Source organism: Phaethon aethereus (assembly GCF_964289735.1).
Source record: "Phaethon aethereus genome assembly, chromosome: 1".
Taxonomy (NCBI): Eukaryota; Metazoa; Chordata; class Aves; order Phaethontiformes; family Phaethontidae; genus Phaethon; species Phaethon aethereus.
Window position 1 is genome coordinate 134,148,637 of NC_138575.1, and position 14,930 is coordinate 134,163,566.

The following is a 14,930-nucleotide window of genomic DNA, read 5'->3' on the forward strand; positions in this document are numbered from 1 at the left end:
TAGCCAGGAATGAATGTTAATGTTGGGGCTTGAGGGATTATTTTTGCTTCAAGATAGAACAGCCTACTTTTTGTTACGGTTTTAAGTTCTGTTAAATATGCAATTTTATGTCCCCAAATCCCCTACAATTTAAACTTACGTTGTGTACAGTAATGTATTTACGAGAAGGAAACAAACCAACAGAAATCTGGTCTTTGCAATGATTTGTGCCTTTCTTTGCCACACACTGACTGGAGCCGGTCACAAGCCAGGTCTCCCTAATGTAGCTACCACGACGACTCCTGTCCCGGTGTCCGGTGGAGGTCACCGTCTCCGTGTACAGCTGCTCAGTCAGTAGACCCAGGTTTGTGCAAGGTGGCAGGACAAAAGGGCGCAGCTGAGAGCAGCTTCGTCTTGAGCAGCTGTGGCTTTTTAGCTTTCCTGGTTTTGACAGGCCTCTCCCTCAACTCGAATGTTCATCTCCGCTTGATTTTCGTTAGATGATTAAATGCCCACCTCTGTCCCCAATTTTGCACAGAGTGAACAGAATATGCATTATTAAAGCAAAGATAAATAAAAGTAAGCTATAAAACATGAATAAAAAGTTGTATTATTTCATGCACAAGGTTGTCTATTGTGTGACATTGTTTTATTTGCTGTTTATGTGGTATTGTTTGCTACATTAAGTTGTACACTTATAGACTGATACACTTTATAGTCCTTTTTTTGCAGCAGGAGTTTCTTTTCATCATTTTATTGAAACTGATGCTAGCTTCATTTCTTCCAGTTTCTCTGTTTGCTTTCATCCTTTCAAAATAAGGTCTCCCATTCTTCTGATTGTGGTTTCGTGTGTTCTTTGCTAGCTGCGGAGTATCCATCCCATATACCTTGTCAGCAATCTTGGTTGAGTTTATACAAGTGTTTAAATAATGGATATTTTTGCATAGCATGGAGTGAGTGGGCGAGTGATACTGGTGATGCTTCAGAGTGACAAAAAAAACCCAACAAACATACAAAGGATCTATTTGTCATCTCACCAAATGCTAGAGCTGGCTCCAGCCAGCATATCCTGTATCACAGCTAACCCCCCTGCCTGCCAGAAGCAGGATGAGACATGGTGTTCAGTTGGCTGGTCACGTTCCACGGGGTCGGCAGAGTTCCCGTAATCTTTTTGATATGCATAGCTATAGAAAATACACACTCCACCATCCCCAAATCTTGCTTTATGGGTCTCAACTGGCAGTGCAGAACCTCACTGTTGGGATGATTTCCTCTACCACAGCATCTGCTTCTGTTGTTAACAGTGGTGTCTGAGATTGAAAGATCGGATAATGAAACTTGAGAATTTTTTTTTAAGTCCCAATACATTGCTCAATGCACTCAAACAGAAGCACTAATAAAATATTTTATCACTGAAATGCTCTTATTTAACATTTTTAAATAACTGCATTAAAATATTTTTGTACAAAGAATGATAGTCTCACCATAGCTTTCCAGCAATAAAGATTTATAGATTACTTCCATGTCTTTTGTTGAAGTTGGTAGCAGAGTTAGGAGAACAGGAGGAAATGAGGGATAAGGAATAAGAATTCTGTTTGGGTTTGTAGTTGTGCATTTGCAACATGTATCCAGAAATGAACAGCTCTGGCTTCGTAATTGCATCCCTAGAACAAGATAAACTATTGTATCTGTGGTAAATAAAGTATTGATTCCTGAGTTGCACCTCAGCAATGTAAGAGACATCTCAGAAATGGTCCATATTTTGCAAATGAAAGTCTGGATTTGGCACGGAGTTTCCTTGTATCAGATTACATTATTTTTTTTTTCTTCTGTTGAGATGGTAACTTGTCATTTTATAAGTCCAAGTTAGAAGTCCAACAAGTCATACTTTGTAAAAGAAGGTTAAATAAGATTTTGTGAAAATGCTTTGTTTTGAAATTTTATTATTCTGGGAGAAGAGAGTTTGTAAAAATACAAGCTCTTCTTGCTGCATTCCATTATAATAACAGAAAGTATTTCACATAACACATGGATTTTCCCTTTTTAAAGAGGATCAATTTTGCATTAGACCTGTGGATATAAACTGCTGCTTTTAAAAATGTTTGGGTTTATATTTAAAGAAAAACAGAAAATGCTGGTGAGCTACAAAGTGATTTTGATGTGAAAATGATTAAATACTGTCATTTGAAGAGTTGTGTAAAATGACTTTTCATTATCATGCACACACTGGTCTTGTGGCAGACTTCTGTTTACATGTAGATGTCAGGTGTGAAACATCAGGCTCATGCCTTTGGGTGATAATGTTCAAATTCTTGATTTGGAAAGTTTTTAGGTCATTAAGAAAGCAGTTTTATGTTCTCTTTATGTTCTTTTTTCAACTCTAAAAGGAGCAAGTATTTCTTAATCTGGGGTCTTAGCACTTGAAAAATTTCTATGTGGAAATAAGATGGTAAATAGTTAAAGCGTTAATTAAGTTCCGTTACTTAAATTTCATCTTGTGTGTTTTTCTTATTAACAGTCCATTTGTAAATGAGCAAAGGCTTAGACGAATCTGTTGTTACGCTAACAGGTCAAAGGATAGAACACAACTATACGCAGTAAATTTTTGTTTCCGGGCATATGATGGCCAGCTGCCCCGTCCACTTTGTGAGCACATGCTACTCTGTGTATGACATGTCCAGAGGAGTGTTGTACTCTGTGACAGCCAGGACTGAAATTTGCACCTGTGAAAGCAGGGTGAGAGCGCGCCGTAAAACACCCTCGGAAAATCATGTTCTGATGAAGTGAGAGAATCGTTTCGCTCATCTTCTTGTGGAGCTGACTCACATGTGAGCAGGCCCCACTCTCCCCCTGCTCACCCTCCGCACCCGGCTGCCCTGCTGCAGGGGCGGCTGCCCGGGGGCCACGACGTCCCCAGCTCCTTCTGCGCAGCGTGGCCTCTGGACAGGCACAAAAACAGGGCTGCTGCTGCAGGGCTGGCGTGGCATGGAAACATCTGATGTTCCTGTGAATCCCTTGGCTATGCTGCATTGCGGTCATAACTGTGCTGACAGCTCTCATGCTTTTAGTCTCTGTTTCGGGCTTTCACGCTCCTGCGGGCCTGCCTTGGGAGCGGGCCGGGGAGGCTGTGGTCAGAGGCGCTGCAGCTCCTGCGTCCCACAAGTACCCAACGCCAGAAGCCAAAGAGAGAGTGCGGCTGGGGTGGGGGTGATGTGTGGTGCTCCTGCCTCGCAGGAGCGAACGGCCGGTCAGCAGCCCCTGGTGCGGCGCGAGGCCGGGAAGAGGTGGGAGGTCTCTGGTGTCTGCTTCGCCTCTGGAGAAGGGGCCCTGGGGCTGGAAGCGGTACAGGGGCGCATTGATGAAGAAAGCGTGAAGGCTGGTTAGAGGGAAGATGCCTTTGGGGCAGGCGGGCTGTGGGTTGAGAGGCAGGCTGGACTACTGCTTAAAAGCAGAAACAACCAACCCCTCTGCTACTCCTGCACTGAGGATGCTTTTCAACCATGTTGCGGTGGCAGTGCTGCTGGGCAGCTGTGGTTCCCATAGGCTTTGGCGAGCACAGGGTCTTCCAAGCATTGACTTCTATTCAGGGCAATCCTTAGGTTAAAAAGAGCCAGAGAGAGGTGGAGCTGAACTCCCACCACTAAACGCTGGGTATTTGTATCCATGGTTATTAATACCCTTCAGCCAGTAATTAGTTTTTGCTTGGCACCTTGGGCCTCAGCTGACTCTAGAGCTGGCCTAGGAATTAGCAGCCGGCTGCGTACACCCCGGCCCGTTCACTCCCGGCTTCCTGCAGCTGCTTCCCTGCTCCCACCACAGTCCCGCCACTCCCCGCCTTGGGAAAATAACCAACTCCCTTAGGTCATCAGCCCTGAAGGTGAGGGGATGCCAGCATGTCCCAGCCTGGGACAGAGCAGCTGAGGAAGCAAGAGACACCCATTAAACGTCCACAGGAAGCTGTGGCGCTGCGCGTGCTGCCAGGGGACAAGGGGGCTCGGCGCCCACCAGCCTGGTGCTGGGCAGGCCAGAGCTCTGGGCCACCCTCCCCTCTGCTTCCTGCTGAAGTGGTGAAGGTTATCGGGCCCACTCAACACACGGTTGTTTGGTGTTAGCTCTTTTAATTAATATGATTTCTGATCCCATGCAGGCACAAGCTTTGGCAGGTAGCTAGTGTGAACCACTGGCAGCCTCGGGAACAGATGCGCGAGAGGCTTTCTTTGCACTGCCACAGTCGGGCTTTTCTTGAAGCAGCGACACAGCTGGATTTCTCCTTTCAGTGCTCACATTCCTCTATTAGACAGCGTGGGGGTTTGGAGTGCAAATAGCTAAACTAACAAATTAGCTTAATGCTCTTGTGCATTTTTGGAAAAAAATTAAAAGTATTAGAAATTTAATATTTTTAAATGCATTATTGCTGTAGGATGAAAAATTTAAGATGGAAGTTCATTTTGTTGAAAACATTACCTTACAAACTGAAGTGCTACCTTAGTGTATTTTAGCAGCTTAATTATCTGTAATTCTAGCCAAATCTCTAGAACCATGAGAAGAATTGTTCTGACACGTTGCAAAGGCTACGGTAGGGAGGCAGGGCCTCTCTCTCAGCCCCAGAGATAAGTACATTTCAAACTCTCTCATCTTCCTTTTTTTATGTAGGAAAAGAAACTGGAGAATGTAGCCTGTGACAGTCACAGGAAAATGTAATTGGCTTTTATCAGTACGATCTTAGAAGTTGTAATAGGCTGTAAAAGTTGTAGTAGACTGTTTCTCTTGGAGGTGAAAACTTGAGAATTAGAACAACAAAGCAAATTAAATAAGAATGACCAGGCTTCAGAAGCAATTTTGAATATCAGAACGTTAAAGAAGTATCTGTTTTCAAAATTTCCACTGGTAAACCCCCTTCCTTTCACTGCACCCAGACCTGGCATTTTCATTTGCTGTGGCAGACCATTTTCCCCAGTACAACATCTGTCCCCTGCATTGCTTCATTCCAGCTAGCAAAAATGGCAAACGTGCTTCCACAAAGGGACCCATCAGGCTGCTCTTCGCCTCCTTGGATAACAGCAGCAAAGAGTTTGGGATTTTGTGAGAGCACTTTTTCAGCTCTTCTTAGAGGTAGTGAAAATTAAGCTGGGCAGCTATCCCTGCTACAGGGTGACCCATCACCTGGGTTTATCCTTTCCGGGGATGGTTTTCTTTGTGAAGGGCATAAGTGCTGGAGAAAGCGCAGTTCACACAATCTGTGCACCATGCTCTTTCTCCTAGCACAACGCACCAAAAAGCAGAACAGTAGTTAAGAAAGGATAAGTAGAAGAGTAGGTACACCTGCATGGAAATTTACACCTGCTAGATAATTTGGCTGCTCTGGATTCAAAGAGCCAAATTTACTGAGCCTCACTGGAAGCACAGCTGCAGCCATCTAGCAAATAAAAGCACAAGGCAGGGAGAAACATGACAGAAATATTGAGACCCCAGCAAAAGCAGCATTTGGCTGGAGAAAGCTAGTTCATTAATGGATGACAAGCCTCTCACCAGAGGTTCAAGATGTTTGTGCTCTGATTAGGCAGTCACGGCTGGTGCATGTCACAGATCTCAGGGGAATGGAAAATTTCTGATGCTCTGACCTGAAGCACCTGTTCACCTCAGAAACACAGCTCAGTAACCTGTGCTTCGGCAGCTCTAACACAAGAAAGATGCCACGCTGCTGCAATGGCTACGAGCTTCAATATTGGGCTAATTGAGGTATGTTAAAGTCAACGAGGCTGATTCAGAGCTCCCAAATGTCACCAGCACAGCAGGTACCTGTCACCAATGCACTAGCTGGAGCAGTACCTCTCTCTCCAGCTGAGTCCAAGTCTGGGGTAAGCCCAAATTCTCCCACTCACATTTTCACTCACCTTCCAGGTCCTCTGACTCAGGCCTCATGCTTTCTTAGCCTTCGCCTGCATAATAATAAATGGCACCAATCTCAGGCTCTAAACCTCCTTTTGTCTTGAATCTAACATCTTCCTGCTCTAGAAATGTGTGTCCTAGCACCCCTGTGACACACAGGAGGGGAGCTGCCCACTTAAAGATGCAGCCCACCACCTCTGCCCATGTGAAGGTGCTGATGCTGCAGCTCAGGTAAGCTAGTTGCCTTCTGCAGACTCTGGCTGGTGTCTCTTCGCAGGCTGGACTGAGATGTTGCCGTGTCTCTGTTAAACAGAAAACAAATGGGATGTTCCATAAGGTGGTGTCATGCTGCAGTGGTGTGTGTATGCCATGCGGAAATCTGCATCTCATTGATCTTCTCATTTGGGGATGTAAGAAAGCGTATCTGATGTTTGTCCTGCGTGCATGATATAACCTTATATTTTACTTCTTTGTTACTGTGTTAACACCTAAGAACATTCCAGAGCAGTACTGAAATAATACACAGTTTTCCAACTGGATTTAAACTTCTAGAGAAAAAAAGGCCATGGGGTAACAAAAAGGATTACCTTTTACTACTGCTTCTGGAAAACTTACTGCGATCATAAGCTCAAGTCTTTTCTTCAAATAGCTGTTATTTGGAATTTCCCAAATCAAAAGAAGAGGCAGATGTTTCTATTACAGGGCTATTAGCAGAGCATGTCTTGGTTCCTATGAAAAGGTCAGGAATGCTTTGTGCTTTCTAGGTGTCTTGGATTTGAACAGGAAGTGAGTTATTCTTTAACTTGTTTTTCACTGCGAAGTGCAGCCAGAAATTCTTCGGTACTGTGACAGAAATGTGATTTGACACAATGATGGGCTGAAGGTTTCACTTACATCATTATAAAACTTTTCTGGAATGATTCCTATCATACTGGCAGATGTCTGAAAAGGGGCTGCATTTGAGTGACAACGTATCTGGCCATAAAATTTTCTAACTGTACAAGAGTGACGTATTACTTGGCAGTGGCTTTAATAGTCTCAAGCATGTGACACTGCTCTAGCAAAGAATAAATGTAATACAAGCTGACAAAGCAGAGAAGACAAAGTGTCTGGCATCGCATCTTGTCTTGCTGTGTAACCAGGAGAGTTTCAGGACCAGCTGTAGACCAGTGCATGGAAAATATGATGTACACTCAGGTCCTGGCGTTAAAAGTATGGAGAACTACACCTAGCCAAAGCCAAATATAAAAATCAGACGCAGTGCTAATAAGCTCACACTTACAAAGCAAGGGCATCATGCAAGCCGAGAAAATAATTGCCAGAGGTTTTGAGAAAGGCTAACGTTGCTTCCCGTCTCACTAGGTGCCTTAGCTGTGGTCCTACCGATTATTGCCTGCTTCTCCCATGTCTTTTCACACTGCTAGTTCATGGATGTGAATTACGTATTGATTCAAAAAAAAAAAGCTCCTATTTTGCTCATTGGTAGACTTCTTTCTTCACATATCAAGCTAGTATTTAATACATGTTGCAATTTCTTCACTGCCTTAACAAGAAGGAAATAGGAGTGCAATTTAAGGATTCTTGCTGAAGTTGTATTAAATTTCCATATTCACCCAAATATATGAAGTCTTCATTAGTACCTATTATAAAGCAATTATCAACGTAACAGATGAGGTTTTTTATTTGTCACTTCAAAGCAACTCTTGTCTCTTCAGGATTCCTTTACTTTTCACAGTACTAACTGTAATACCAAAACCATTATGATTACAGCTATTTAAAATGTTTTTAAGCAGCACTGACAGCTTTGCTTTTGCTAAGCTTCTAAGCCCCACATGTATCTGGCATCTAGAGCAATATACAAATAGCTTAAATGTTTTCTTAGCTAATGTAGCTAAAATAGAATAAAATGAGCCACACTTCTAGTCCTCTCCATTGTTTGTATAATATGTGGGCATAACCATGTTGTGTTCCCTGCCACAGTCACAATTTCGCTGGGCTTTCATTAATCAGCAGACAGAACAAGCCTGTTTAACTGGAATAAAAGTGAATACTTGGGTGGCCTTTATCATGAGTAGTTCTTCAGTGAGAAATAACTTGAGAGAAGGTAAAAGTGAGAATCTTGTCTTAAAACAGTATGTTAAGAACAACTGCCATGAAAACACTGAGCCATGACACATAAAGAAGTCAAAGGTACTTTGATCAAGCTGAAGACAGGAAAATTAATTGGGCCCAGTAAGAATATTTAATCTTCTGCCCGTGCAAACATTCTAAACCAGACCTCTTGAAGTTGCTTCTAATTTCTCAAGGAAATATGTATTTCTTACCCCTAGGACCTGCTGAATTGGAGAGAGACCTAACACAAGGAGCAACCTGTTAGGTATAGGACTGCGAAAGAGAAAATATTCATCGTGTCAAGTTGCTGTATAAGTGAAGAAATCTAAGGCTGATATCATGTTAATTATTACATTTTAAAATTCTTAATTAATTAAAATATTGTATTGTATTAATATCTAGTACTTGAATACTAAAACCTCGAATTATATAGATGGTCAGCTGAAGACTCCATCCTCTTGCTAAGTCAAAAGTGTTCTCTTTCCCCACATTTTCTTGAGGTTTTCTCTAGCATTAGTCATCTTAGTGGGGCTTTAGAAATTTCAGGGAGGTCCTTCTGGATGGGGCCTGGTTTGTTTTTCTCCCATCTGAAGTATAAACTAAAAGTAATTTGAAATGTGTTGAAAACTGGAGGCAAGTGATTTTCTGTTTGACTAATTGATTAAAGATGCTATTTTGGAGAACCTCAGTTAACATCTCTAAGTTGGCTGTTTGCTTCTCCATTTCTGAACTGAGTGGAGAAGGCCAGAGAGCCACAGGTACTTAAAGCAGAACAAAGTTTTTAGTCAGACTTTGTAAATGCACATGCCTGAGTCTTGCATGATTGACCTGATCTAGCTATCTGATAGAAATAATGTAAATAATGCCAACTATCAGCTATATAGAAAGTGTGAACTCTCTGCATTTATGGAGAATCAGCAAAGGTTGGGGGTTTTTTATCCTTCCCTTTGCAACTGTATTTACTGGATTTTTTTTTTTTTTTTTTAATTATTATTTCAAATGCATACGGTTATCTTGTAAGTGAAATTCTGGCTCTGTGGAAGCTATTGAGAAGACCCGCATAATTTCAAATGCGTGAAGTCTTCTAACCTGCACTCCTTAATCATTCATGAGCCCAAAGACTTGCCCTGTAACTACTCAAAAGCCAAAGGCAAGAACTTTTAATTAGAGTGCCAGATGTGGTGAAAACTAAAGGAGATGAGGAATTTGGAATCAAAGCCAATTTTGCAACTGATTACATTTTGCACACTTGTGAGCGCACAGAGTGTAACGTATAAATTTATCGTTCTCCAAGACAGGCAGAGAGGAAAGGAAAAGTCACCCTCTGACCAACTTTGTGTTTCATTTGAGATGTCACTGTCCTTCATTTGCAAGGGGCAGTGATGAGCAGATACTGTGTGCAACATGCTTTCCTGTGCAAAGCAGTAGATCTGAATATAAAGCTGTGCTGGGGATTATATGCATTAACCCAGCAGTCGTTTCCCTTGCCTTCCTTCTCTGTCAGCAGGTCAAATGAGCTTGTGAGGCCTCGCTCTCCAGTGAAAGAAGAGCAAAAGGAATCCCCAAGATCTCTGAATCTACTTCCAGTGTTGATTTGGTGGCCAAGGGGTTTTGACTTCACATCGCTCTGAGGCACCCAAGTCTCCCCTTGCAAAGCAGGTGTGCTTTGCTGCAAGTTAACTTTCAAAGCTCATAGCATTTTTAGGCTTCCTCTTCATGAAGCTTTTCTTCAAGAATCATCTGTGTTGCTTAGCTTCCATTTTGAATCTGACTTTTGAACAAAACCAACCAATTTGTTATATTTCTTAGGGAGAATTGGCAGCATTTTATTTAAACTCTAGTAAAGCTTCTACATAATGATCTCGAAAAACATGTTTTGCCTGAATACATCCTTAAAATAATAGAAATCTTTTTTTCCTGTTCTTTAAAGAAATTAACTATTTTCCTCCTCATCCACATGACAGCAGTATCTGTACGGTTACTTGGATACCTGCTCACTGTGAATGAAAGTAAGTGGGGCAGCGCACTAGCACAGTAATGTCAAAAAGTCCATTAATGAGGTGTTTGCTTGGAATAGTTTGAACACCACAAATCGTTATCTTGTGGAAGATTGGTGCAGTGGCTTGCCAGGAAAGAATTCGGACATCAAAATAATCTCATCAGTGTCTCATCTTACAGAAAAAATTCTCACACCTAAGATACAGAGCTCAGGCTCTCTGGACATGCGTCCGTGCGAGGCAGCAGTTGCCTTGACAGTGCTTCTTGGTGGAGCCGGCACAGGACGCTGCCACCTGGCCCCAGCTGTGGGCTCTCTGACTGGGACGCAAGGGCAGGATGGAGATATGGTCGTGGCTAAGGACAAGCCTGTGTGTGAGGCTGGTCGGTGCCAAGGGTCCTTGGATGGACTCCTGGGCACCTCTGCACTGGGTGTGATGGATGCCTGTCAGTTTTCAGGAAAAGGCGGTTTGTGGATTTGCACTTTGGAAGAACAGCTCAGATCTGCAGATTCCCCGTGGACCTCGGTGTCTTCTAGTTTACCGAGTATCTACCCAAACCAAGAGATCTTGGTTTTCCCTGACCTGGGGTAAAATGGGAGGAGCCCTCTTTATAGTGGAAAATGTTAGAGTGCAATAAAACTGCAGCCTGACATTTATGCCATCAGTTCTAGTGTGTGTTTTCTTTAAAAAAAAAAAAGGGAAGGTAAGTTATGCTTTAGCTATATATGCATCAGGGGAAAAGGTGGCACGTCTGCCTGCGGAGCCTAATTTTATATAAATTTACAGCCCAGCTTTACAGTTTGAACTGTTTTTAAAGTTTGTAGCCCTGGGAAAAAAAAAATGAAAAAGGACGGACTTGCTCCCCATTAGTCCCATTACGTCTAGAGAATCTAGAGAAACAACCGCTGCTTAGGGATTTGCAAAATGGAAAAAAAAAAACCCAACCAAACACCACTAAGTGGTTTTGATGGGTGCAAAGCGCTGCTTAAGAAAACTGTGGCATCATCTTTATGTTGCCGTGTAAGAGCAGATGTTGACTTCTTGGGTTTATGCTCGGTTTTGTTAGGCTGGGTTCTGTGCAAAGGCAAAAGGTGTTAGAAACATGTACAAAAGCTGAATGTTCACTTCTGGCCTGTGCCTTTGAATAGGCAACTCTGGGGGCAGAGTGGCTCTTTTTATAACCTCGTTACTGGACCACGTTTCCAAAAGAGGAAGAAGTGTTGCAGGACTTAACTCTTTTTTTCTAGATTTAGCATTTTTTGGTTTGCACAGAAACAGGTCAAATCTGAATCTCCCATTTGTTGTCCCTCAGGTGACTTGCAAGACCTGAGGATACTGTTGCTCAGTGGAAATGTCAGGCATACCAGCACCGAACCACAGGTTTTGAAGACTCAGCTGCAGTGTATAAAATGAAGCTTCTTCCTTTAAAAATGCTCCTTGTTTCTACCTTCAAAAAAACCGTACAAATTCTGAACAAATTGCACCAGGTTAAGCTACTGAAAATGGATCTTCAGAATGTGGAAGCTTATTAGGAAAAATGCCCAAGGAACAGTGAAGATACTGTTTGGAAGATGAGTTAATATAATTAAGAAAAGAATACCTTCTTCTGGATTGTATTCACATAAAGTTTCTACTAAGAGAGACTGTCACTCTGTTTCAAGACCAAGTGACAGACCTCTTGGCAAGCAATTTAAAACAGTACCAAATATTAAAAACTGCAAAATGAAACCCAAAGACACGTCTTAGATCTACAACAAACTAGTGTTTGATAATCTATAGAAGGCAGAAAATGCTTATTTACTGTGTCTCAGTGGCATCCTGCTAAGCGATTCCAGCCTACGTGTTTGTTCTGACACGTCAACAATTTTCATGATTACGGAAAGCACCACAGCATGCATCTGTTGTTCTGAACCTATTAAATTGCAACTTGGTTTTGCATGTTAGTTGCTGAAAGCCCGAGAATGTTCTTGAGTAAGATGAATGCTTTCCTGTGCAAATAATCCCTTTGCCAGTACTGTATTTTTCATTTCAAGTTGTCATACTAGCCATTCAGCCAAGCTTTCTTATAATGCAAGAAGTACACAGTAGGATTTGTACTGGGGGGGGGGGGATCATAAACATATGTGCTGCTGCTTTTCGTTGGTCAAAGGCTTCAATGTGCACACTGAGTATCTTCTAAATGCAGACTTAGATTTTTCTCCTGTTCCATCAGCTAATTGGTGCATTACTGGATCAAGGCTAACAGAGTTAAGAGTTATCATATAAAAAGGCTTGCTCTTGCCTAGAGAGGAAAACCACCAGGAACAAGTGGGATCTCTGGTGGCCATGGTATATCATTCCTCCAAAGTCTCATGTACTAGTGCTTTTGTCAAACACGCACACAATCCGTGGACCAAAGCCAACAGTTTATTTGCCCCAAACTCTTCAAAATGAGAAACAGGTTTGCCTCTTCAATTATTTCTCCACATTCCCTCTAAAATCCTTATGAGCCACCAAGCAAACGTAAGCACTGCACAGCTCTATGCTATCCTCATGTTGGAGTGTTTCTCAAAAAGCTGGCTACTGCAATTCTTATTACAGTCACCAAACCACAGTGACCTCTATAAGAGCACCTAAAGAGGAAAATTCTGTGCTCTCAGTCTGTGGTTGTTGCTTTTGTTGTATTACAGCACATGGTAAACATATCAACCTCGGATAGCCATAAGGAGCCACGCTGCAGCAGAAGGTGAAGATGCAGTTTGTTTAAAGCCACTTCTGTAACAGCGAGTGAAAAACCAGATGAAAAAGCCTTCCAGCTAGGTTTACTTCTTCAAATAAAAACAATTTTCCACTGTTCCTTTGACTGCTGGTAGGCCATGACTTCCATAGTGTCCTTTTGCCACCTGGGGTAAAAGGCTGAGGTACAACGTTACATCCACACGCAAGCCTGCCTTTCCCTTGCTGCGCAGATCAGCAACTCTCCCAACAGCAGCACTGAAGCTGAGGCTGCAGGCCTCAGTTTAGCTCATAAAAAAAAATGTGTTAGGAAATGGGGTGCTCAAAAGTAATTTTCTTCTTCTAAAGAAGCCAGGAGCTGCCACAAAGTTTCTAGGAGCTGATTTAGCCATGGTCGTGGGAGATTTTAAAGAAAAGAGAAGGAATTGAAGGGTGAACTATGATCCACGCGCCTGATAACTTCGTCTGTGGTCAAAGTCACTTAACCAGGAACAGAAAGAACAATCAGCGGGGGGAAAGCTACGATGCAGCCGGCCGAGGGAAGAAAGGGCGGCAGCAGTTGCCTTTGCTTCTGAAGAAGCAGGGCGGCCCTAAGATGCCAACACCGGCCAGAGGCCCTGGGCGGCTGGGGAGGAGGCAGCCCGCGGGACGGCGGCGGGAAGCCCAGCCGGGGGGAAGCCGCCTCCTCACGGCGGACGGCGGGTAAACGGCTCCCAACGGCCGCGCGCGCGGTGAAGGGGGGAAAGGCCCCTCCCGGCAGCCCGGGGGAAGCGGGGGGTGATAGCAGCCCCGGGCGTCGGTTTCTCGCTGCAGCCCGCTCGCCTTACCCTAACTCCTGTAACCCTCGGAGGAACCCAAGCGGGGCGCACGCTGCCACCGCGTGAAATTATAGCAAGAGCCACAGCAAGAACGGGCGGTGCGCGCAGGTACAGCCTTCACGCCGAGGGGCGGGGAAGGGAAGTAATAAACGAGGCGCGGTCGCCCCGAGAGTGCTACCTTCCCTCTGCGCCGCCTTGGTCGCGGGGGGAAACGGGTGCGTTTGTCCCCGGAAGGCACGGCGGGGCTGTCTGGCTGTGTCGCCGGGGGGGACCCAGGCTCCGCGCCTCGCCGTGCGGCTCCCCAGGGCTGGCCCGTCCAGGGAGGGCGGTGCCGAGCTCCGCTCCGCGCCGGCCGCCTTCACCTCGCCCCACCTCGTCCCCGTACCCGCCCGCCCGCAGCGCCCAGCCGCGGAGGCGAGGGGAGAAGCGCGGGCGGAAGGGCCGCGCTGAGGAAGGGGGAGAGCCGCCTCACCCTGTGCCACTGGAGTTTGCCCAACTGCTTGCGATGGGGCGCGGCCCCGCCTGAGCACCTGGTGGCAGCCACCGGCTCCCCTCAGCCCTCGACGCCGCTATGGAGAGCCCCGCGGGCGGCAGCGCGGCAGCGGAGCCGGCGCACCCCTGCGCGGAGCCGGAGCTGCCGGCCGCCGGCCCGGCTGAGGCGGCGGCGGGCGGTGGGGAGGCGGCGGAGGCCGGCGGGGCAGTCCCGCGGCCGCGCTGCCTGCGGGCCGTGTACGTGCTGAACGACCCTCCCAAGACGGGCGCCGGGTCGCGGAGCCCGGAGGCCGGGGCGCGGCAGTGCCTGCTGCGGGCCTGCGAGGCCGAGGGGGCCCAGCTCGGCACGGTCAACTTCGGGGAGCTGGACTTCGGGGAGACGGCGGTGCTGGACGCTTTCTACGACGCGGGTGAGCAGGCAGGGCAGAGGCGGGGCCGCGGGGCGGGGGCTCGGGCTCGCCCTGCCCGGTGCCACCGTCCAGGGTTGGACGGTGAGTTACAGCCGGCCGAGGTGGGGAAGGCTTGGTAAAGGTGGTGCCGGAGAGGCCAGAAAAGAGGGGGAACGGGGCAAATGTGAGACTGTGAGTGGGGTCTTGAGAAGGGGTGCGGAGACAGGAAAATGGCTGCGAGGGAAATCTCGTGTAATGGGAGCAAGAGCCTGGTCTTCAGGAGTGTCCTGCACATGGAGGAGGAGTATGAAAAAAATTCAGGCCCTTATACCAGCTCTTTCAGTCACCATGGTGTATTGCCCCAGCAGGACCTATGGTACCAACTGAGCCTTAAGGAGTAACAAACTCTTGCTAGTGTCTTTTGCTAAGAACCCTCTTCCAGCTCCCAGCCTGGTTGGGAGCTTAGAGAGAGACATAGCATGAAGACAGGCCAGCCAGAAGCCTCTGATCTGTCTTGGCCAGATGCTTCATGTTCAGCG

General features: G+C 45.6%; 1 protein-coding gene across 1 annotated transcript in view; it reads left to right on the forward strand.

Annotated features, from left to right (window-relative positions):
* Window positions 1–14,081: 14,081 nt before the first annotated feature.
* The window catches only part of MAP3K15 (mitogen-activated protein kinase kinase kinase 15), a gene marked incomplete at both ends in the record, with an annotated part of 94,438 nt that continues 93,589 nt past the window's right edge, over window positions 14,082–14,930 (forward strand). Inside the window, one exon of the mRNA XM_082014392.1 lies at window positions 14,082–14,412. Within this exon, the coding sequence (XP_081870518.1) occupies window positions 14,082–14,412 (331 nt within the window). The remainder of the gene's footprint in view (window positions 14,413–14,930) is intronic.